General features: G+C 44.0%; 1 protein-coding gene across 2 annotated transcripts in view; it reads right to left on the bottom strand.

Annotated features, from left to right (window-relative positions):
• Positions 1-26,007, bottom strand: part of SPOCK1 (SPARC (osteonectin), cwcv and kazal like domains proteoglycan 1) — a 593,060-nt gene that overhangs the window by 334,808 nt on the left and 232,245 nt on the right. For both annotated transcript variants that reach the window (XM_027970268.2, XM_042250908.1), the window contains exon 3: positions 8,810-8,855. In XM_027970268.2, coding sequence (XP_027826069.1) covers positions 8,810-8,855 — 46 coding nt within the window. The remainder of the gene's footprint in view (positions 1-8,809; positions 8,856-26,007) is intronic.

The raw sequence follows: 26,007 nt of genomic DNA on the forward strand, positions 1-26,007 counted from the left end.
AGTCTGAATTTGGCAATAAGGAGTTCATGATCTGAGCCACAGTCAGCTCCCAATCTAGTTTTTGCTGACTGTATAGAGCTTCTCCATCTTTGGCTGCAAAGAATATAATCAATCTGAATTCGGTATTGACCATCTGGTGATGTCTATGTGTAGAGTCTTCTCTTGTGTTGTTGGAAGAGGGTGTTTGCTATGACCAGTGCCTTCTCTTGGCAAAACTGTTAGCCTTTGCCCTTCTTCATTCTGTACTCCAAGGCCAAATTTGCCTGTTACTCTAGGTATCTCTTGACTTCCTACTTTTGTATTCTAGTCCCGTATAATGAAAAGAATGTCTTTTTTGGGTGTTAGCTCTAGAAGGTCTTGTAGGTCTTCATAGAACATTTAACTTCAGCTTCTTCAGCATTACTGGTTGGGGAATAAACTTGGATTACTGTGATACTGAATGGTTTGCCTTGGAAAGGAACAGGGATCATTCTGTCATTTTTGAGATAGCACCCAAGAACTGCATTTCGGACTCTTTTGTTGACTATGAGGATTACTCCATTTCTTCTAAGGGATTCTTGCCCACAGTAGTAGATATAATGGTCATCTGAGTTAAATTCACCCATTCCAGTCCATTTTAGTTCACTGATTCCTAAAATGTCAATGCTCACTCTTGCCATCTCCTGTTCAACCACTTTCAATTTACTTTGATTCATAGACATAACATTCCAGGTTCCTAGGCAATATTGTTCTTGACAGCATCGGATTTTACTTCTATCACCAGTTACCTCAACAACTGGGCACTGTTTTTGCTGGTACATTGTTAGTACAATGGAGCATCCCACTATAAAGACATTAACTATATCAACAAACAAAAACCCTTAAAAACAATTTTCAGTGAAATAAACACGTTAAAGAAAACATACATCTCTGTTGCACAATAAAGAACAGTGTTTACAGATATGCACATATGACATGAAAGCATAAGAATGTGAAGAGAAATGCATGTAAATGAAATGGTCACCTTCAGAGAAAAGAAAATGGGAAAGAGGGACCAAGAAGGGGCCCCAGGGCGATTTCAATCTTGCATCTGATGTTTTATTTCCTGAAAATAAGCAAACAGGCAAAGGCAGCCAGAGATGAAAGATAAAACTTTCAACTTGATCTAACTTCAAAGCAGATAGGCTGAGTTACAGCAGGAGTGAACCAATATTTGAATTAACAGGGCTTGGCTTCTTCTCTGGCAGAACTGACTCAGAAAATTTAAAAATCAATACTCTAAATTTTTAAAAATACTAACTATTGTATCGTCGTAATCAAGAAAGTGAAGAAGAGATGGCCAGAGATGAGAGGCTGATGTGGCTGGACTGTAAGCTGAATGTCTAGTGCAGAAAGTGGTTATTTTGAGCAAGAGTATCTATTCCTCTAAAGGGGAAATAATGATTCTTAAACTACATGCGAAGGCAAAGGTGAGAGGGAGTAATCAAGCAGACCAAACATGAGGGAACCTGGAAAAAACTATGAGGATGTTTCCCACAAACCAGACCAGCCGCCTCTGAGAATCAAGGGATCAGATAGGATGAAAAGATCCTTAAACCCTGAAAAATTCCCAAGGCCCTGTGAATGCAAGTCAGAAACTCCTTTTGGAGTGAGGTTAAATTCCCCATCAAGAGGAAAGCTATGGAGATTTAAGATTTCTATTGAACCTATCAGGTAAAACTTCAGATTAATCTAGAGGGAAAAAAATTCTCCTAAAGAAAAAGTTTAGAAATAAGCAACCTTGCCTCCCCCAGGCACCCTTTCAAATTCTGACAAAACACGTTGCTGTGATAGTTCATGGGCCTCTGGTTCCAGAAACACAGGAAAGCCTCTATCCTTTCGAGTTTTAGAATTTTCACCTGAAAACAGTGCAGGATCCTTTGGCGAGGATTTGAGCTTGTCAGGATCTTGGTATAATAGATTGGAAGTCAAAGGGCAAGGTTTTTCTTCTTTTATTCTATTGAAGTGAACAGCATGAGCGAAAGGGGCCCCTGCCTTTCGAAGCTTTATTTTTATCTGGAGATCAATTTCTACAACTTCATATTCTGCTCTGAAAATCACCAGAATCATCTGAGATTTAGTCATAGCCAGGCTGCTCTGGAGGAACAATGATCAGTATTCACTCCAGAAGGAAAAACATTATCCTTTAAACCAACACCTGCACACTTGACCTAAAACATTTCCCTATTCCACATTAAAAGAACCCACTTGTCTCAAAAACTCTCCCATGATAAATCTCCTTCAGTCGTTTTCCCTAAAATGGTTTGTCTCATCAAGTAGAAATTCCTACCCAAATAAGTCAGTGGGTTCTTTCCTGAGTAGACTATGGTTATAGGATGAAACCTTGATTCATCTGCATTACAACACTTGAGGACATCTTCAGGTAATCAGAATTTTATATTAAAGTGATGTATTGATTGTACACATAAATTACCTTCTCAATCCCCCAGTACCACCACTACAACAACCTTGTTTGGCAAAAGCATTATAAATAAGCTCCAATTTTCTTTTTTAAAAAGGACTGGTCCAGAAGTTCTGCAACCTCTTGTTAGCAATCATTTCTCTTCTTATTCATTTCATCTCCTCCCTCAAAGCAATACCTTTTATTTTTGTACCACAGTATTGCGGTCCAACTTATTATTTCTTTTTTCCCCCTCCAGGCCCTTTGGATAACCTTCCCCATTAGCCACCTGACTCCACAGGAAAAGAGCATCTTTGTGACAGCAACTTCAGCGTCACACTGAAGGGGATGCCAGTCAGCTAAGACTGGGGGTGCCCTGATCCATGGTCCACAGACACTGAATGAGGCCAAGCGGTAGTAAACTGTCACCTCAACTAAAATAGACCTATGTAACTTATGTAAACACTTGAGATTGACATTGTATGGATTTCTCAGTTTTCTAGACCAACTCTTCTCACTTTCACACCCCAACCAGACCACTTGCTCCTGCTTCCCACCTTGCCCCATCAACCCCAGTACAGACATACTCTGTGCCAGTATAAGAGCTTGGATAGATGACTAATGACTTGTAATTCTGAGTGTCCCAAGAAAGACCTTCCTTAGTGTGGTCCCTAAACATCAGCACTTATAACTGTTGAATGAATGAATGAACATGAAAAGCCTGAACCTTTTCAGCCCTGATAATGAGGATGTGGGGTGTGATGCTACAATTGCCTAGAGTAAGACAGGTTGGCTCTAATCTAGCCCAGGAGCTCCAGTTAGCATTACAATTGTGAAGGCTTCCCAAAAGGAATACAAGATGAAAGAAAGAGAACCTGAGTGGGAAGGGAGAGAAGCAACAGGGAGAGGCAGCCAAACAGGAGGAGGAAGGAATGGAAAAGATCCATTATTGACTGAAAAAACACTCAAGGAACACTCGCTATCTGCCAGACACATTAACTCATTCAGTCCTCTCAGTGCTCTCATTGTTGCCATTTCCAGATGGGAAAGTCTTAGGATCAGAGAGGTTAAGCAACTTGCCTAGAATCACACAGCTAACACCTGGCAGAGTCAAGCTCTGAACTTGGAGGATCTGACTGAAAACCCCAGGACCCCATACTGCACTTACCGAAGAATATGCCACAGAATAGACTAATTTTGCTGGATACATGATAGATGTGGGGTGAAAAAAATAATAGCAAAAACATGTGGTCAAAGGCAAACTTAACAAATGGTAAGATAAATGGGCTTCTTTGCTAAAAGACTTCTCAGAGCTTTTAAATTGCTAACAAGCACTACAACTCTCCAAGAGACAAACAGAGCATATGTGTGTCCCCAGCGGATTGGTGCAGGGACTGTTTTTGCGGGGAAGCCATCTTGCTGGACCAGATGTCACTTTCAGAAGCATAAACCACACGTCTGCTCCACACCCACTGTGTGTGTGCAGGTTTGCTGGGGGCTGGTGGAGGGAATGTGCCAAAAGGCAACAGCGGCAGAGGCCACCCCGAACTCTGGAATCTCCCCAGAGCCCTCCAGGCTCAGCCAGCCTCCTGCAGAGGTCCCCCCAAGGGCCTCTACTCCTCCTGTGCACAGAAGGCAGGAGGCTATTTGCCACTGCCAGCTGCCCCCTCCCACCTCCCAGCAGGGCCTCTATCTTTGCGGACTTCACACGGGAAATTTCTCACCTGAGTGAATAATCATTGCCTTCAATTCTGAATTCCTCTCTGGCCCTTCTGTGAGAAGATTTGGCATTAAGTCATTAATAATCAAAAAAGGATAGACTACTTTACCCAAATCTCAGAAAGAATTCTCAGAAAAGCCTGAAGGTGATGGCTATTATACTCCCCTGACAGAAGCATTACTGATTCTCTTAAAGATAACATGCGGAAGATATATTCAGTCTTGCAGAAGTCCTCCAGGCGAGGCGCTTTTCTTCTAACTACCTTGGAGTTGTATGTAGTAAGTGCCTGCTCTATGAAGCCCTGTTGTTCAAAGTTCAGTAAATATCCATCAGGAGGGAGAGCAATTACAGGGAAGTTAACTGTTTCTTGAGTATTATCTGCGTCCTCACTGTTCACACCAATACTTGAGATGGGAGCTTCAGGGTCTCTCCGAGGTCAACCTACAGAGCTGAATGGTTAAGTCTGACCACTAGTGACCAACGCCTAGGGATCCAAGGCAATGGAGAAGTTACCTAGAGTCCTGTGTGAAGGGCATCATTTAGAGGTGGGTCTTAGGTTCCAAATCACTGCTGTTGAGCCACCCAACTACATGCAGTCTCTAAAACAGTGGTCCCCAACCCTTTTGGCACCAAGGACAAGTTTCCTGGAAGACAATTTTTCCACGGACCAGGGAGGGGGATGGTTTGCGGATGATTCAAGCACATCAAGAGCAAACTTAAGGAGATGGTGAAGAACAGGGGAGCCCGGCATGCTACAGTTCACGGGGTCACAGAGTCAGACACAACTGAGCGACTGAACAGCAACAACCACAAGCACATTACGTTTATTGTGAACTTTATTTCTAATCTACTCTGCCACTTATCTGACAGGAGGTACTGGACCATGGCCCGGAGACTGGGGACCCCTGCTCCAAAGTACAGCCCTCATGCTATTACTCCTCTGCTCCAAAACTTTCTATGGCTCCCCAATGCCAAGAAAACAAAGTCTAAAAGCATCAGGGAGAGCAGGGAGAGCATCAGTATGAAATGTCCTTTACAACCTGCCTTGAGTCCACCGATCTGGCTATACCCTACCAGAATCTCCTATGCACGGCCTTCCTTCCCCTTTTCTCTGCCTGTATTTCAAGCCCAATCCACACCCACCTCCATCATGAAGCCTCTCTACCTCCGTCCCACAGCATCCTTGTCATCAGGCCCTCTAAAATGCCTTCCAGCAATTCCATTCCCATGAACCAAAAGTCCTCCCAACCACAAAACTGCCTGAACCACGTTGGAGGCTCTTTCAGTGTAGGAGGGAAAAGACTTTTCTCTGCAGCTGATGATCTCCACTGGAGTTCGGCAGGCCTCCTATTTTCCGGAAGATGAAGTGTTCGACCCCTTCCATGCCTATGGTTTATATTTTGCCAGCCCGTGTCAGCACTGCTACAGTAACCTCCCATTTTTATTGAGCGGTGCTCAGTGTAATTGATGACATCTGCTGGGGCTGATACTTTAAGTGAAGGCTTAAAGTCCTTCCTAAAGTCTCAGTCCTGCCACCACCCACTGCCCACCCCACCCTACTCCACCCCAGCTCAGGATATAAATAGCCAATAGCAGCTACACCTGAGCTACAAAGTGGGGCTTCTCAGCAAAGGTCCTCAGTTATACCCAGAAAGTCATGAGGTTTTCTGTGAGGATTTATCTCAGCAGATCCAGTTTTCAAACCTGCAGAGCTGGAAAAAGAGGGAGCCATGGCAGGAAGATGCTGCATAGAGCAGCCAACTTTCTTTAGAGAGAAAAATCCTTGTCTGGGCTTTTTGGTTAAACAGATTTAAATAGTATGTTCAAAGGAAGCTATCACTTGTGTCATATATGTAGATATATCATTTATATATATCAGGTGACAAATATATGTAAATATGTGTGTAACCTATCCCAATGTGTACTAGTAAAAATTAAAATGCCTTTTCCTTCTTTGGTAAAGTTTTAATATCTGTTGGCAGGCCTTGAGGGAGAGTAAATCTGACATTTATTAACATTTGACCCTTACAGAACTAGAACCTAAGTCTTTTTCTGGGCTGGAAAGAATCAGTTCCCGGTCTCCACCACTTGTGTAGCTCCATAAGCAATATTATGAGTGTTTGCAGAAAGGCTCATTTAGCAGGTCTACACAGGGAACAGGTTGTTCTATATCTGAGTGTTCTTCCAACATGAAGGTGTAGCCTTTTAAGAAATTTTGACCATTTTTGATGGAAAACATCTAAATTACAAATACCTTCTGATGCTTTATTGTGATGATTCAGTCACTATAAAAGTTGTCAATTCTCCAAAGACTTTAAGAAGGCCAAGGGGAATGTACGGGCTACAGTACACAGATTCACAAATGGTTAGACATGACTGAGTGACAAACACATACACAAGAGGAATGTGAAAAGATGCCCATCACTGATGATTATCAGAGAAATGCAAATCAAAAGCACAATGAGGTACCGCCTCACACCAGTCAGAATGGCCATCATCAAAAGTCTATGAACAGCAAATGCTGGAGAGGGTGTGGAGAAAAGGGAACCCTTCTACATCATTGGCAGGAGTGTAAAAATGTAAACTGGTACAACCACTATGGAGAGCATTATGGAATTCCCTCAAAAAAATAAAAACAAAGTTGTCATATGATTCAGCAATCTCACTTCTGGGCATAAATATGGGAAAAAAATGAAACTTATTTAAAAATAGACAGGCACCCCAATGTTCACAGCAGCACTATTTACAATAGCCAAGACATGGAAGCAACCTAAGTGTCCATAGATAGATGAATGAAGAAGATATGGTATGCACACACAGTGGAATACTACTCAGCCATAAAAAGAAGGACATAACACCATCTGCAGCAACGTGGATGGACCTAGAGATTATCATACTGAAAAGACAAGATTATACGATACCACTTATATTTGGAATCTAAAAAATAATACAAATGAACATAGTTACAAAGCAGAAACAGACTCACAGACATGGAAAACAGACATGATTACCAAAGGGGAAAGGATGGAGGACAGATAAATTAGGAATATGGCATTAACAGATACAAGTCACTATATGTAAAACAAATAAACAAGGATTTACTGTATAGCACAGGAGACTATATTTAAACCTTATAACAACCTTTAACGGAAAAGAACCAGAAAAAAATATTCATATCTAAGTATAATTCAACCACTTGGCTGTATACCTGAAACTAACACAATATTTTAAGTCAAACATACTTCAATTAAAATTTTTGTTTAATTTTTTAAACTGTTGATGTATGAGGCCCTTGAAGTCCACTAAGATGGTGGAGTTCACTGAGATGGTGCAGGCCAGACAGGGCCTCCGAAGAAAGCCTTCGCTGTCACCTGTCCACAGCACACACGTGCATGCCCACTAATCTCCCACCTATAGACTCACCCCACACACCTGCATCACAGCCTTTAACATATCCCACTGCCGACTGAGCTATTTCCCCACTCCTCACTGTGAGCTCCTCCTGGAGGAGGAGCCAGAAATAAACAGACCATAGATTTTCCGTTTTATCCCAAGACTCGGCTTTGTGCTTGCGCACACAGTGCTCGGTCAGTGAACATTTGAGAATGAATGCATGCATGCATGCATGTACGAAAGAACAAAGCGTGGCACTACTTGAGGGCGTAATGCACTAAATGTCTCTGTGGACATTTTAATGCCAATTTTGCTTACAAGACAACCAGAGTCCAGATGGAGTGACCTATTAAAGTGACAAAGGAGAGGGCAGAAAGGGGCACCTTCTATCATGTCACACATCAATGCCTTCCTTGACGTCTTTGTGTCAAGTTGACCACTGTGCTCACATCAAATACTCAAGCTACAGAAATGAAGCTGATTCTCAGAAGTGTGAATCTTTGAGACCTGGTAGGTAACATGTTCCCTCTGAGTTGCAGCATTTAATTGCATATACGTACTTAACACCATTTCAGCAGCAAGGTCTGTGCTAAGGGCAGCCACAAATGGAACAATAGGAACAGGGATGTGATTCACAGCAGGCCTTCACTGCATCTTAAATAACTCCCAGGAGGACAGAGGTGGTGATTTACAATGGCCCTCAGAAGCCTGGCTTTGTGCTTGTAGGGTGAGTGGAAAGAGCCCTCTGAGGGCTAAAACCCAAGTGGCCAGTGAACTGCCTGTGAAACAAGCTTCTACTTAGAAACCATGAAGAAGTTATTTAAACAAAGGAAATATCAATGCCCTTGAAAGCCTCCTGAGATTGGCCTATTTCTAGACAAGAAAGTTTCATTTTTGTGGCTCATGTGAATTGGACAACGTCTCTAGGCACGGTCAGTTCCATGAATGAAATCACTGGATTCAGCCCAACAATCCACCAGGTTAGTCTGATAAGCATTTGACTATTTTGTTTCTTTGTGTGTTTGTTTTCTAACAAAACCAGCCAATGATTATAGTGGCCAATTCAATAAAAACATTATTTAAATCTTAGACAATCTCAGACAAGTAACCAACTTGATAAAATAATTTCTATTACCCCAGTCTATTTAGTCCCCCAAACCTGGTAAAATAAGACAGCTAGCTGGCCTTTGTGGGAAGACAAAGTTAGCAGGCCAAGAAGGAAAAACGAGATCGCATTTTTCCACGAAATATACAACAAGAAATAATGCATCCTTTACCTTGGTCAAAAGGCTTGTTGGGATTCCAGTTTCTGAAATAATCATCCTATATAAGGGAAAAAAATAGAAAACAAAAGTCAGACTTCAGGAAGTTTCTCATATAACTGCATAAAAATCTGCCTTTCCCCCCACCACCTCCCAAAACAAAGGAAAATGCTAAGGGTTCAAAAATTTTTCTAAGGCATTCACGTGCAATCAAAAGGAAAAACCAATACAGTATTGTAAAGTAAAATAAAGTAAAATTTTAAAAAAGTATCAATTGACTTTTCAAATTCTTGTCTTTCAAACTGTATGGATTATACACTAGGAAGAGTTAATACATTTCAGCCTAGTATGGAAACAGCACTGCTCTTCCTGGTTTGACAGATAAACCAAGACACCTTCTAAGTGCAAGATGTATTTGCTATCAATTATACCGCAGGTGATGCCTAGCTGTTCTCACTTGGGATTAAGCCTCTGGGTTTGTAACCGCTGATAATTCAACTGTCAACATTTCTCCCACACGGAGACACGTAACTTTGGTGCACAGTTCCAGCTTTCTAGCACTTCTCGAATCTAAAAGCAGAGGGTCATTCAAATGCGAGAATTAACCACTGGCATATATTCACCTTAATACCATTTGTTCTGGTTGTGTAGATAAAAAACAAAGGCTGGCCAATCTGGTTGATTCATAACCATGTCTTTCTTGCATGTAGCTTGCCTCAATTTATGCTCCAAGGCTAGACAGTTGATCACGTTGAAACTATAAGGGTCTAGGTCACTCACGGCTCCATCATCCTGTTAACCTCTTCCTCACTTCTAATAACCCTTCCCCTCCAAACCTTCACTATCCAGTTTCTCTTCTCTGCCAGCCTTCAGCCACTCCACTGCAGGTGAGCACACCCCCTCTGTCCGCTCCACTCAACTGTCTGCAGCATGCAGGGGCCCTGCCCATGGACAACAGCCCCACATCAATTTCAGGGCACGTGCCCCCATTCAGTTAATTTCCTCCTGAGTATACTCAAACGATTTGTGGGACATGTTTTTGGCTGGCACTCTGCATGCTGCAGTTCCAGAAAGCTGTCCAAAATGAGGCCTGGATTTCTCTTCTAGAAAAGCTCATTTACACCAAAGTACACAATTAGTTTCAACTATGGTCCATGCTCTCTCCTGTGACCATTTATCTCCCACACCATCTCTTTGCATTTTATTGGTCTCTGTGTCATTCAATTACCTGGCTTTATTAGATCCTTGTTGAGTTCACCTAAGCCCTTAAATAGATTTTAGGAAACTAGATTTAGAGTAAAGTCAGAACATTGCTTCTTGGGCAGTGATTCCATTTTCCAGGGCATGAATAAACATGAACAGTTTCCTCTGGATCCTGGGGATTCAGCATTAAATCATGTTTAACTTCAAGGAATTGGTCCAATTTGCTCTGGCTTTAATTTTATGCCATAACTGGCCTTCTCAACCCACCTGGTTAGGAAATCTCTGAGGTTTACACCATGAAATAGCACTGAGAAAGTTTAAAAGAATCCCTCTGTCACATCTCTCTCCATTTATTATTTTAAATACAATCCTCATCTCTTGAATTATGTGGTTTGAACTCAGCAGCCAGTTAATGGTTCTCAGCTAAGGGCTGGATGATCAGTGGGAAATTTACCACCTGATTTCTCAGGTTGGATGGCCAATCTACTCTTAGCAAGTGAACATAAGCAAGTGACTTAGACATTCTGTGGAGAAGGCAATGGCACCCCACTCCAGTACTCTTGCATGGAAAATCCCATGGATGGGGGAGCCTCCTGGGCTGCAGTCCATGGGGTTGCTAAGAGTCAGACATGACTAAGCAACTTCACTTTGACTTTTCACTTGCATGCATTGGAGAAGGAAATGGCAACCCACTCCAGTGTTCTTGCCTGGAGAATCCCAGGGACGGCGAGCCTGGTGGGCTGCTGTCTCCGGGGTCGCACAGAGTCGGACACGACTGAAGCGACTTAGCAGCAGCAGCAGACATTCTGCTGTTGACAAGGGGAAGAAAAGAGACAACATAAGATGAACTCATCCTCACTATTGGAGAAAAAAATAACAAAATCTCCAACCTTCCAGCTGTGGTCCATAAGTGCCCTCTGATAAGGATGGCATCATCTGTTTTCAGTCTGAAGTCATGTGAACTATTTTCTACTTGAACATGCTGCTTTAATACATGGACATCCTTGGAAGCTTAGGCTGTGAGTCCGACAGGGAAGGACTAAAGCCAAAGACAAGTTCCTCTGCTTTAACTTCACATGTCACATTCTCTTTGATGTCCAAGTAAGGTTTGAGCCAGTCTCAGGAACTGAATATTTCCTAACAATTTCAACATATGTTGTAACTTGGATGGAATGTGAAGTATTCTACGGGACCTTGTCACTTTTCCAAGCTAACTATAATTGCCATTTTTGCATGTTTCTTGGGGAAAGTCAGAGATTTCAAGATGAAACTTCTCCTACTACTAAGTCACTTCAGTCGTGTCTGACTCTGTGCGACCCCATAGACGGCAGCCCACCAGGCTCCGCCATCCCTGGGATTTTCCAGGCAAGAACACTGGAGTGGGTTGCCATTTCCTACAAGTGGCTATCTGCATGAGAATATTTAAAACTCATCACACATGTAATAATACTGCCTAATTGCTGCCCCAAATGTGAAAGTACACCTTGAGTTAAAGCTCATTATGCAGAACGAGTCTCTCTAACAGCCTCTAGCCCAGCAAGGCCAAGTGGGGAAGGAGAATGACTTCCTGCCTCTGATTGCTTTCACCCTGCCTTAGGAAAGCAGATGGCAGACCCCAGTGAGCCAGCAGTGCAGACAACCTTGGTTGTGACCCCTTTGGCTCTAGCTGAGAGACAGGCACCAGAGCCCACTTGGGGGTTGGTCGATGAGCACGGGGAGGGGAGTCCCTACTAGGCATGGCCATAGTGAGGTCCAGACATACAAGGCCAGAGCTCATGGATCAGCTTTCCACTCTGTACCAGCCAGGTCTGCAGACATGACCCGTCCAAGCCCCTGGAGCTGTACTGATCAATACACTCTTCTGCTAGGGGAATGTTGGTGAAAGAGCATCTAAATCCACATGAAAAAGTCAAAAAGAATGCCCTTCAAGAGCTTCACCTCATCCTGGAGCCTCACTTAACAGTCTGTATGCCCAAGGGACAAAGGACAGCTGGATGGTCATTTCTCCAGGGCCTGAGACCAGGGGCACCAGCCCAGCTTTTCCTTTATCTTATTTTCTGTCTGAATTTTGTAAATGTAACATATATTTTAGGTTATCCTTAAACAGAGCCAGGACTTGCTGTGTTGTTGACAACACCCAGCGCCTGTTTTCTCGCAGTGACAAATGCCAACATGGGAAGCAGTGTGACAGCCCCAATATCACCCCAGTACTGCCCTGTAACCAAATGTGCTCCTGCCGCGTGGCCCCCAGAATTTGGCTCACAGAGCACAGAAGTCCAGGGCCTCAGGAGCCCTTGCCTCTGACCTTCCTTCTGACCTAATAAAGATGTGGCCTGTTCAAACTCAGACTGTGGTGGAAGGCATGGTGGATGGACTCAATCTCACACACGTGCCAGGAGAGCTGTATCCATCTGAGTTGGCCTCTTAACTGGTAATTTTATCATCTAGTGATAAAGCCTTTAAAAATGACTTAGAAGGACCTCAGCATCAGTTAATTTTTAAAACAGACAATCTAAATAGAAAGATACATCCCTGGATACAGTCATTTATTAAATTCATTAACTCCTAATAGTGCATTCTACAAGTTGAAGAGTGAAGGGAGGCAGTGTTACCATACATGTGTATTTTATGCACTACCCTGCACAGGATAATTAAGTCAGACCTCTGCTGGACAGGGGAGAGAAAAGCCTCCTTCTAAATTCTCACCATATGAGGAAGACCTGATTCCACTTCATGAAACCACTTCAAAAATGAAAATCACCCAAATCTTTAGGGACTGTTACAATCCAGAAGATCCTGTAAATTTGAAAAGTCTCAAATTTGAGCCTGCTGACTCATGTCCAAAATCATGAAACATTGCAGGGGAGCATACAGACACAGCAAAAAGAAAAAAAAAATCACAAGTTGGCATACAAATCCCAGCAAGAAAGCGACAAATGATAGCATCTAGAAAAATGAAGAAAGGAGGGGTGCTGACTGTGGAGGAAGAGTCATGGAGTGACCATGGCCCCAGTTACTTTTTAAAATCCTCCACAACTGATCAACAGAGATGAAATCATATTCATTTTATTAACATTCGATATCCCACAAACCTAATACTGGATCCTAAGAAATTATTGGCACCCAGTAGCTGGTACAAAGAAATTCAACTCTAGGTTTTCAACTACTTTAGAGATACCCTGTTTCAATAAGCATTCATGGAAAATGAAATCTCTTTAAAAAATATATATGTAACATATATTTCATATTATCATATATAATAGATATTAATTCCCAGGTGGCACAAGCAGTAAAGAGCTCTGCCTGCCAATGCAGGAGATGTAAAAGATGTTGGTTCGATCCCTGGATTGAAAAGATCCCCTGGAGGAGGAAATAGCAACCCACTCCAGTATTCCTGCCTGGAGAATCCCATGGACAGAGCAGTCTGGCATGACACGGTCCCTAGAGTCGCAGAGAGTCAGACACAACTGAAGCAACTTAGCACACTCAAGGATATAATACGTATCGGGATATGTTAATAACATATATATATATATATATATATATATATATATATATATACACACATACACCAAATAACATTCTGCTGTATAATGCATCTTCCAAGAAAACGTTTAAGCCTCCCTACCAGGAAATGATGCAAAAAATATCCTGCCATAATTTTAGTGATTAAGTCTCTTTATCATAGATATCATAACCGATTGGAAAGTCTCTCATTTTAGCCAACTGTGACCGGGAAACTGAATTTTTCTTCCATTGTCCCTCCACCCCCAAATGGCTGATGCAATTTAGTTCAGATATTCCCCAGGGGTTTGCCTTTCCAGAGGTGCTTATGTCAGCTCCAAAGAATGTTAAAGCAACTCTGAGGAAGAGAGTGGCACAATCAAATGGAAACCACTTCTGCAATCCAACTGCTTTACTCCCACTTACGAAGATGATGATGGCATGTATGATATGCTTTACAGCTTTAGCTACCACAGATCAAATACACTCAGCTCTCACGGGACAGATCATTTCTCTTTTATACATATTTTAGCTAAGTTGTTTGAACACTGTAGTTTCATCTGAAGATTACCTGAGATAATACAAATTACCAGCCTAGAAAATAAGTGGGTGCCTCATTTGTTTCGGCCAGGAGTGAGCCATGGAGACATGTACACATGTACAGAGGAAAGTAAGGCTAAGCGAGAGCAGGCAGCCTCTGTGAGGTCGTCTGAAGACCCCCTGTAGATAAAAACAAGAGAGAAAAGCACTGCCCTGCAGGGCAAAGTGGACTATAGTCAGGTTTATAGATCCTAGGAGGAGGTTAATCCCACTTTATTGAACCCCATACTTTTACAAAGATGTCAGTTAAGGGGCTATAGGCAAACTGCTCTCCAAAGGATTCAGTGCAAAAAAGCATTTTTTTATACTACTTGACTGGGGAGAATAAGAAGGAGGGCTGGCTGGCAGGTGGGGAAAGTGTCTCTGAACTGATCATAGAAATCATTGGAAATGTGAGACTTCCAGGTGACATTGTATTGAAAGTGTTAGCCACTCATGCATATCCAGCTCTTTGCGACCCCATGGACTACAGCCCACCAGGCTCCTTTGTCTGTGGAATTCTCCAGGCAAGAATACTGGAGTGGGTAGCCATTCCCTTCTCCAGGGGATCTTCCTGACCCAGGGATCTAGCCCAGGTCTCCAGCATTGCAGGCAGATTCTTTACCATCTGAGCCACCAGGGAAGCCCCAGATGACATTATATAAGTGAAACTTGCCTGTAATTTTAATTTGTGTGCAGTAGAAATCCCTACTCATGATGCTATTGGGAAATACAAAACATTCCTCCTATCGAGAGAGAAGTTGGCTTCTCATAAACGCCCTCACCTCTAAGCTATTTCCAGTAACCTCTCTGGGTAAGCACTGTGCTGTCAGTCTTCTCCCCATCAGGCCTGTCCTTCCCACCCTGGTGAAGAACCCCAGTAGGAATCCTTCTGCATGAAGCATCCAACCACCCAGCCCAGCTTGGGCGGTGACTCGAGGCCCCCTGCCCCGTCACTCTACAGACCCCACTCATGAGGACCCTGTACACTAGGGACTGGGAGCTGGACCAATAATACATCTTCATGGGCACAAATTACACCCACACCCCTGGGCCAGGCTAATTCTGAGCAGGTTTGGATCTTACCTGCACATTCTCCCGGGGCAACACTCAACAGTACATAGTAAGTCCTGGCTCTACTGGAGTCAACTGAAGTAAGCTGATTCAGTTTTAACATCTCCATATTCCTGTGAAATACGCGTAACTGTTCCTGATGTGCACATAAGGACAGGTGGGTGTCTGTTTATACAGACACTCTAAATCACTTGCTTCCTGAACAGAGTAATTCTTTGATAAATTGGTCTGACATTTGGTATAAAGTCCTGCAGGCCTCAGACAAAGTGATTTAGAAAATAACAATGTCAGTTGCTCTGCTCTTTCAATAAATAACCCACCAGTAAAACACAGATAATAACTGACAATCATACTCGTACTGTAACTAATGAGAAAAGATAAAGCAGCAAATCGACTGTTTATATGCATTTGATAAATTGCGTCCCCTGGATATACCCATGAAAAATAAATGTGTGTGGTGCTGGTTCACTGAACTAAAACAAATATTTACCACCGAGATTTAGGATTCAGAGTGATATTTACATTTTATTTGGCAACTATTTTGATGCTACGTCTAATACACAGTGGAAAAGTCAAAAACCTACCTCAACTTCCTGAGTACGAAAGCATTATGAATGAGAAAAAAAAAAAAAAAAGAATCACATCAAACAATAGGAAGGAATGTAAACATTTTTGATAATTGTATCAAATTTTCAAATTATAACATTAGAAAGGTCATAGGCAGACATTTTCCTTTAAGTTACCAACCATCACTCCCTTTAAAAGGTCCCCTCCCTCGTTCACTAAGTTCATGAAAAGAACGTTAGGTTCTTGGTGGAGTAAGTGAAGTGTGGGAAAATCTGAGGGCCCTCTGGTGATCTGTGTCATTACTGTAGAACAGCTAGCAGAATCGTGATTAAATCCAAATATACAGGCATAATTATTATCTTTGAGAATTTTAAATGACTAATTTGCTGCGACACTGGTCCAAAGGGTGAAATTCAATGAAAGTCCTGAGATGACATCAGAGAACAAGAATAAAAGACCTTCTACATTTCTGCAAAGAAATTATTTCACCTTGCAGCTCCAAAATATCTTCAAGGGGTCCAAAACCTGAGAAGGACATGAGTTTATGGTCCTGGGACGTAAAATGAATAGCACTGTCATGGCCCATCCAGGTGATTAAAGGATTATAACCACCACAAAGAAATTCCCCTGTCCTTGTCTGTCCATCCAGGCTGGGTTCTGGAGGAGCGACTGCTCAAAGAGAAAACCTGAGTCTGAGATCTGTTCCAGGAAGGGTGCCCTACACCTGACTTTCTCTCCCGGGAATACGACAGATCTATGATGCTGCATTTGTACTCTGACCAAGACAAGGGGTGTCTTCCCAGACTCAAAGCCACCCATTCCCTTGACCTCAATAGCAAAGTGATCAAAACACCTGAGCTAGCCAGGAGTGGGCTTCTGAATGTCCAAACAGGAGAGAAACAAAAGGATTATGGATTCAAAGACAATAGAAACACTATGAACAGGACAGGCTGTGAAGCAGACATACGCTCAGATCCTGCCTCACTCACTCACCCACCAGCTGGGCTGGCACAAGCCCCTCAGCTTCTGAGTTGCAGCCCCCTGATCCACAAAACAAGACCGCTGCACCTACCTTGGAGGATGGGTGACAACAATTCGCAATAATGTGGCAGTGACTGGGATATTATCAGGCACAAAGAATGACTCAATAAATTAAAATGTACACTTTTGTGTCCATCTCCAGAGGTTTATAATATTGAGATGTCTCAAAAACATTGAGAGAAACAGGCTTATAGAAATAATGATATGCTTAAAATTTCAGTTATGTGGCTCTTGTGCATTTGAATCATACCAAGTAGGCCCAAATGAAGGGAGACCAATTGCCCTTGGGAACAATAATTATGAAATATTTTCAATGCATGCAGTTTTATTAGTCTTACGGATGAAGAGTGGCTTAGAAAAAAATTCAATGAAATGTGAAAACATGAGTTGCAGGCACGTCTCTGTTTAAAGGTCAGGCTCCGATTCTCTAAGATTTAGTGACCTTGTCTATTAAAAAAAAAAAAAGATAATACTTACACCACAGAGCTGTCTGTGCAACCAGTGAACCAGTGAGAGATGTTTTGAACCACTGTTATCAATTACACATCATCTAATTCTAAGTAAATTTAAGTTTCAATTATGACTCACTATATTCTCTTAAGTGGACTAGGCCTGCTCTGAACAGGTAAAATTTCTTCATAATCATTAATTTACAAGTAGAAAACAGTCAGAGAAACCCAGAGAAGGGTCACTTCATTGAAACACCAAGTAAGGCCCTTGCCATCTTGGAGCATATAAACCTCTCCTTTACAGAAAATACAAATCATACTGGCCCAAGGCCCAGTCCTGTCTGAGCAGCACGAACTCCAAATTAATCAGGTCCCACCATCTTTCTGAGACTGCCACTCCAGCCACCGCCGCCCTCCCCACCCCCCCACCATCAAGGCCGGCAGGCCTCAATCAACATCCAGATGCTGCCTTCCAGAGAATAAAACACTGGGTGTGACCTGTCACCCACACAGCCTCTGCCCCAGCTGGGCCCCAGCTTCTCCTGGGGTCCCCCCCACGTGCCCAGCCAGCCTCCTCTCCCTATACGCTGTTCAGGTTGTCCCCTTTGCTGCTCCTACCAGGATCCTCTGAAGGGACGTCAGCGCTCACAGTGCCCCAGTATCAAATACTCCAGTTGCCCCCACAGTCCCCTGGCCAAGACCAAGCTCACAAGCAGCTCCCAGGACCCTGCGAGGCACAGCCCCTGCTGAGTCCTCCAGTTGCCCTGAGGTCACACCCCGGCCCACATGCTTCACTCCAGCCCTACATGAGCTCCTTCTCAGGGCTGCAGCAGCCAAGCTCCAAAATTCTACACACGCTGCATCCTCTGTCCCTGAAACCCCCTTCCTCTCCCTTCTCTGACTAACATTCACTGCTGTATCAGCGCCCGGTTTAGATTAGACGATGGTCCTCATGGGCCACCTCCCTGTTCCCAGTCCTTCCACGTCAGAGATGCATCTGCTGTGTGGTCTACAGCCCCTGGGCAGCCCCTAGCAGAGCCCTGATGTCACCGGTCTGCAGCAGCTGACCACTCTCCGGCCACTTGACTACACTCCTGCCAGTCCCCGGGGCTGGGGCGGGGTGTCTTCCCCTCCATACCTAGGGCCAGCATGGTGCCCGTTCTGAACCAGGTACTCAGTGAGCACCTCCTATGAAGAAAGAATCACTCAACCTCTGTGGCTTCTTTTATGTCAGCTGCAGATTCCCAGTTAATTCCCCTTTGATTCAGAACACAGGCTCTGCGTCCTGGAAGTTTCAGGGGATGGTGAAATGGGCAACTGCTTTGGTGTGACTTCACCTGGGGCAGTTACAGGAGCATGGCATCAGCAGAGATGATGGCAGAAGACCTTGGAGGGAGCAACCAAGGAGGGCTGGTGGACCTCTGCCTGACAGCCGCGCTCCACGGCTGCTAATGCCCCGAGTCACCCCAGGGAACAAACGAACTTCATGACTTGGCTTGCCACAGCTGGCAGATGTCTGATGCAAGATTCAGAATCTGAGAGAAGTTGAAGTTGAACTCCAATCAAAATATTAAAGTAACAGTTACATTTTACACTAATCATCTAAGAATAATAGCAGCTACCGGTTTCTGAGTGCTCAACATGGGCCAGGCACTGTGCCAAGCCGACTGCATCTTAGCTCACTGAATTCATCTAGTAGCTGTGTCAGGAAGGCACAATCAGCACCCTGATGACCTACCTGGGAAAACTGGGGCTCAGAGAGGTCACATTACTGTAAGTTTACACAGCTAATAAGAGGCAGGAGGATTTGAGCTCAGTTTTGCCCAGCTCTGGAGATTTCTTTTTCAAACTGGACAAATCAATAATTGTAACAATATTTACATTAGGGGCTTCCCTGATGGCTCATTCAGTAAATAATCTGCCTGCAATGCAGGAGACCCTGTTAGGATCCCTGGTTAGCAAGATCCTCTGGAGAAGGAAATGGCAATCTACTCTGGTAACAATATTTACATTAGTACGTCACATTGGGAGACTCCAGCATGGCTGGGGAACAGAAGAACTAAGAATGTGCTCTAGTCTTGGGGTTTAGACCTGGCTCCCAGTCAAGGGGGGCCACCCCATGAGAGGACAGAGGGATGGGTGAGGTGAGAATGAGCAGAGATAGTTGGTTGGGGTCTCCTCACAGGTCCAGGGAGGTGGAGTGGGCGGGAGATGCTGAGCTGTTCCTAGATTAATGAGGTTCCAAACAGACAGACAGATCCTGGTTCTCTCCACCAAGCACTGTGCAGTGCTCAGGGTCACTGAATGAGTTGCTCCTAGGGATGCTGGGGGCCTTCTCTGACTGGCAGCATGGCAGAGCTCCACACACTGTGTTAAATGCATCAAGTGAACAGAGGACCAGTGAGGTATGTGAGGACTGGAGCATCTGGGAGAAAACACAGGGCTCACTCCCTACTGGAGATGGAACACAATGGCTGCAGGAAATGGCAAGGGATTTGACACACAGCCCAAAGGCCTCCCAAGAGGCTCTCTCTACCACTGCATCGATCCTTCATGCATCTGAGCCTCAGCTTTCCCATCTATGAAAGGGGAAATGTAAACACCTGCCCCACGGGGTCTTTGTGCAATTGGACAGCAAGTCCATTTGTCCTGTGCCTGGCTCTGGGAAAGTAGCCGGGACACCCACCAGACATCCTGACCCCTCCCTACCCCACATGGCGCCCCAGGCTTCAGAACCATGGCCAGCAGCTCTGGTGACAGCAGTCTCAGGAGCAAGCCCCACTGAGGAGCACTTAGTGGGCTCTGGACCAGGCACTGCCATCACACCTGTCTGCCACCACACTCTCTGAGGCTCACTTCAAAGTGGAGCATCCAACACTGACATCAAGGCAATACACAGAAGACCTGGTGGCTTTGGCACCGGCCATCTCTCTGGGAAGCCACGGCCACAGACTTCACATGAAATTTTCATTAGCTGCACAGCACGGCCTGCTGCAGTTCCTCCCAGCCCTGCCATTCAGCTTCTTCTCTTGGAAAGAGCATCTTGGAAAGTTAGCAATAAAAGCTCCCTCACTGTGTCCCTGAGAGCATCTTAGCAGTCACCCTGCCTGCCCTCCTCTGCATCCCGAGGCTCTGGCCCTTGGACCACATATATAGCAGATGCTCCCACCAATGCCCCAGAAACAAATCTGGTCAAGGTCTTTAGTCCACTTCAAAGCAATGATGTCACCATCAGAATCTGAGAGAGTTCCTTTGAAATCTGCAACTTCTGAAGTGATGTTCCCCCTATGGTAAAGCACAAACAAACCTGCCAATTAGACCCACACTCCCCAGCCACAATTTCCCTCTGTAATCACTGACAAAGCTTCCACAGAGAATGGGAGCAGTGTTCCCTGTCCCAGGTACAGCCACTGCTATAACTAACTGGGGCTCACCACAAGCGTAGAACAATCTTCCCACACTGACTGACGACCCCCCATGGGACCTATACTCCCAAACGCTGTTGGATCCAATCAATCCTGAACCATGGACTAATAATCCTGGAGATGGGCTGATTTTCCTCTTACCTGACGAACATTTCTACAACTCTGTGATGGATGGAAGCCAGTCTCTCACCCTCAGCACTGCCAAACAGAGGCCCGGTCGACTCAGGTGACTTAGAGAAAGAATCCCAAAGCACCTTAGCCAGGCTCCATGCTTGAGAACTTGCTCATCTGACCACTTGGACAGGTAGATGATGTACTTACGTCATATGAAAAGACAGCATCCAGAGATAAGATAACCATCCTTATACCAAGGTCAATGTGTTTGAGTCTTGTGATAGCTGTTCAGCCCCAACTCTTGGGGATCTGTGTACTCCACAAACATCTAACCATCCTGCTGCCTTCCAGGGGGGCGGTTTCCATAATCTGCCTGGGGCACCCACAGAGACAAAGCAAGGCTGAAGGAAGCTGGGGCCAGAGGCTCAAGGACCTTGGTGTCTGATGAGATGTCCACACCTAATCTCCAGGCACTGAGGAACCACTGAGGGTGAACTTGGAGGTGGCTCCCATCACAGTAGTGCTTTCTGAAGGTGCTGGGCTGACTCAGTGTGGGACAGGTTAGAAAGAGTCAATGAAACCAAGGACACCATGAAGAAGTTCATTTCATGTGTGCTCAATTATCACTTATGGAGCATTTGCTGCATGTCTGCCTTTGTGCTAAGAAACAGACATGAGTAATACTCTGCCCTTACTCTCAGAAGCCCATGGTCTGGCCAGTGTAGAGGGAGACAGAAATGTCAGCAGATGGAGCATAACAATACCTGGCAATGTGGTCATTATAAAAAGGAAAATAGCTACAGAACACAGAGGAGGAAGCCACCACTCATTCCGGGGAACTAGGGCTGACTCTACTGAGGCAGAGGGACCTGCGCTGGGTGCAGATGGACAAGGAGTTTCCTAAGCAAGGAACATGCAGTGGGTAGGATGAGGAGCCAACAAGTGCAATGAGCAGGACTCTTTGCTGCAACAGCCCTCAACTCAGGCAACAAGAGAGTGAGCCTGAGCCCAGAGGCAGCCACAGAGAGTGGATAACAGGCTGTCTGCTTTGCTCAGGGTCTCTGAAGCCCCCATGGCCACACCATCCGGTCTGCCACTTGCTCTGGGACCAGAAAGCCGGGAGCCGCCGTGGCTGATTACTGGCATCTCTATGATCAGTCCACTCCAGTTGGAGGGCTGAGCAATGGCATTATGTCTGGAGGGGCCACACTCACCCATGGCATGCCACCCCAGGGATGAGAGCCAGCTCACACCCTGGCCCTTCCAACCAGCAAGTGTTTCCATGCTGCCTGTCAAGAACATATGTAAGTCATATGGGCCATAATTGGAACCAACTAGTCTGTATGCCCGACCCTCTTTCTGTCCTACAGAGACACAGGGCCAGCTTGCTCAACCTTCCTTTATAAAATAAGCATCTCTTTCTTTGGAGGTGAGATCTCTGAGAACAAAGGCTCTGGGAACCAAGACCCTAGAGGTCCCCCCTCCTACTCCCAGTCAATGATAACAATTAAGGGCCTCATTTAATGGTAACAATTAAGGGCCTCTCACACGCTAGCAAAGTAATGCTTAAAATTCTCCAAGCCAGGCTTCAGCAATACGTGAACTGTGAACTTCCAGATGTTCAAGCTGGATTTAGAAAAGGCAGAGGAACCAGAGATCAAATTGCCAACATCTGCTGGATCATTGAAAAAGCAAGAGAGTTCCAGACAAGCATCTACTTTTGCTTTATCAACTACACCAAAGCCTTAGACTGTGTGGATCACAACAAACTGTGGAAAATTCTTAAAGAAATGGAAAAACCAGACCACCTGACCTGCCTCCTGAGAAATCTGTATGCGGGTCAAGAAGCAACAGTTAGAACTGGACATGGAACAACAGACTGGTTCCAAATCAAGAAAGGAGTACTACGTCAAGGCTGTATATTATCACCCTGGTTATTTAACTTAAATGCAGAGTACATCATGAGAAATGCCTGGCTAGATAAAGCACAAGCTGGAATCAAGACTGCTGGGAGAAATATCACTAACCTCAGATATGCAGATGACACCACCCTTATGGCAGAAAGCAAAGAGGAACTAAAGAGCCTCTTGATGAAAGTGAAAGAGGAGAGTGAAAAAGTTGGCTTAAAACTCAACACTCAGAAAACTAAGATCATAACGTTCAGTCCCATCACTTCATGGCAAACAGATGGGGAAACAATGGAAACAGTGAGAAACTTTATTTTGGGGGACTCCAAAATCAGTGCAGATGGTGACTGTAGCCATGAAATTAAAAGACACTTGCTCCTTGGAAGAAAAGTTATGACCAACCTAGACAGCATACTAAATAGCAGAGACATTACTTTGCCAACAAAGGTCCATCTAGTCAAAACTATGGTTTTTCCAGTAGTCATGTATGGATGTGAGAGTTGGACTATAAAGAAAGCTGAGCCCCAAAGAACTGATGCTTTTGAACTGTGGTGTTGGAGAAGATTCTTGAGAGTCCCTTGGACTGAAAGGAGATCAAACCAGTCCATCCTAATCGAAATCAGTCCTGATTCAAACATGAGTTTGAGCAAGCTCTGGGAATTGGTGATGGACAGGGAAGCCTGGCTTGCTACAGCCCATGGGGTCACAGAGTCAGACACAACTGAGCGACTGAACTGAACTGAAGGGCCTCCTGCTCTTCCTGAGGGCTTCCTAGCCAATGTACCCATCTTTTAAAATCAAAGCCCTCCAGGGCAAAATTACCAGCTAAGACCATTAAGCGTCTGCCTGCAATGCGGGAGACCCGGGTTCGATCCCTGGGTTGGGAAGATCTCCTGGAGAAGGAAACAGCAACCCACTCCAGTACTCTTGCCTGGAGAATCCCACGGACAGAGGAGCCTGGTAGGCTACAGTCCATAGGGTCGCAAAGAGTCAGACACGACTGAGCGACTTCACTTTCACTTTCACTTTAAGACCATTTCTATGGTAACAAAATACCTATCAATAAGGACATATTTATTTCTTGTGGAAGAGTACTCAGCCAGCAGAAGCCAAGTCATATGTTTTTCTTTTCAGGCTTTCTTTTCATGTATTATTTGGAAGATAACAGGAATGTTAATAACAATGCAGCCCCCTTCCAGTCTTAAAATCCAATAATTCCAAATATGTCAGATAATAAATCAAATACACTTGAAAGCTCTATGTAAATGAAGTGGGAGCAATTTTCAAACTAGCAAGGACTGCAATGTACTGGAAGAGTACAAGGAAGACTGAAACATTAAGCTGTTTTTGTCTTGGATTTTTATTTTTGCTTCCAATTTTTAAGAACCTAATATGAACACAAACAGTCCTTATATCCTAGATCTTTAAAATTCCTTTCCTATTAAATAACTTTTGAGCATTAAAGAAAGAGTTTAGGGAATTCCCTGGTGGTCCAGTGGTTAGGATTCCATGCCTTCACTGCTGAGGGCATGGGTTCAGGCCCTGTAGATCACACAAGCTACATGGTGTGGTAAAAAAATAAAATAAAAAAGAAAAGAAAGAGTCCAGTTGTTTTTTTTTTTTTTTTTTTCACATGATGCCCAGAACTACCAAGAACATTTTGGAAAAGTTTTCCAAGATCAAATTCTTTAGCCAAATTTATCTTCTTATGAGAGGTGGAGACTCTGAGAAAGTCCCATACAAAACATGGGAAGAAAGAAAGAAAGACGCAGTAAAGAGGACCAAAGACGCAATGGTGATAATTTCATCCACTCCATAACCACACCTTCCCCATGCCTGGAGCCCACCTCCTTAGAGGCCTGGGAAGGAAGAAGGGACAGCCGTGGCTACCAACATGCATGAAGCCAGGACAACATGGCTACACTGGGATAGTGCTGGGTCCCACTCATTGTAAACAATCTTCTCATTTAGCCAGTCACATGCTCACATTTTCTAGATACCTCAGCTATCCTTAAAGAATGCCCACGACCCATTGTAAGAAGACAAAACTACAGAAAAGCAATAGAGAAAAATCAAAATGGTAACAATGGTTATTAATGGATGGAAGAAAACAAGAGTCTTCTTCCTGCTTATACTTTATTATTTTTCAATTAAAAACTAACATGAATTACTTTCTATATTTGCATATTTTCTGTTCATTCATCCATTTACCTATTCATTCATTCAAAGTTCTATAGGATAGGGAAACAAAGAAAGCATTACCCTAAAATTTTGTTAAGGTTTTTTAAAGAGTTTTATAAAGGTTTTTTTTTAAAATTTTGTTAAATTACCCTAACAATTTGTCCTAACATTACAGTCAGGACAAATCTAGCCAGAGAGGTAAAATCATTTCTACATGAATTCACACAGCACTAAAGTCTGCAGTATATGATCCATCTACACCAACAGTTCGGACTGAGAACTGGAATCACAGCCCATGGGGCATAAGAAGGAAGAATCTCTTGGGCCATGACCTAAAACAATGACTAAGCACCTTTTCAGGCAGCTGAATAGAGTCACAAGCCCTTCTAATTAGCCTGTCTCCAGGCTGGCACATAGGGTAAGCATTCATTTATTCCTTTTGTCCTGGCATCCTATTAAGGAATGCAAGATCTGGAATAAGCAGGGGGTGACCCTCAGCTCACTCAGTACCACACAGCCCAAGGCCCCTGGCAGAAATAGTCAGGAGAAGGACCCAGACCTCACAGTAGAAATCGTACACTTACTCACAAGGTGGTGACAGCTCCTGAAACAAACCCAAATTGTGGCTCGATTTAATAAGGCATCTGAGGCTCAGATACTTCATCTGATTTACTGAGAGGATACACAAATCACAGCTAGAATCAGAGGCACCTTGTCAGGGCTGCCTGCTGGAATTATTTGGGAACAACACAGCATGGGTTATTTTGGTGTTGCCCATCAAAATCTCATATGTCTGTTTCACACACCTCTCTTTTCACAAAACTCAGTTCTTAACCTCACTTGGTGCTGAAATCAATGGTTCTGCTTCTGGATGTGAAACATAAAGAAACAAGCTGTGTATAACGAACTTTTGGACTCAGAGGGAGAGGGAGAGGGTGGGATGATTTGGGAGAATGGCATTCTAACATGTATACTATCATGTAAGAATTGAATCGCCAGTCTATGTCTGACGCAGGATATAGCATGCTTGGGGCTGGTGCATGGGGATGACCCACAGAGATGTTATGGGGAGGGAGGTGGGAGGGGGGTTCATGTTTGAGAACACATGTAAGAATTAAAGATTTTAAAATTAAAAAAATAAAAACTAAAAAAAAATAAAAAATTACAAT

The sequence above is a fragment of the Ovis aries genome, chromosome 5 (assembly GCF_016772045.2).
Source record: "Ovis aries strain OAR_USU_Benz2616 breed Rambouillet chromosome 5, ARS-UI_Ramb_v3.0, whole genome shotgun sequence".
NCBI classification, from domain to species: Eukaryota; Metazoa; Chordata; class Mammalia; order Artiodactyla; family Bovidae; genus Ovis; species Ovis aries.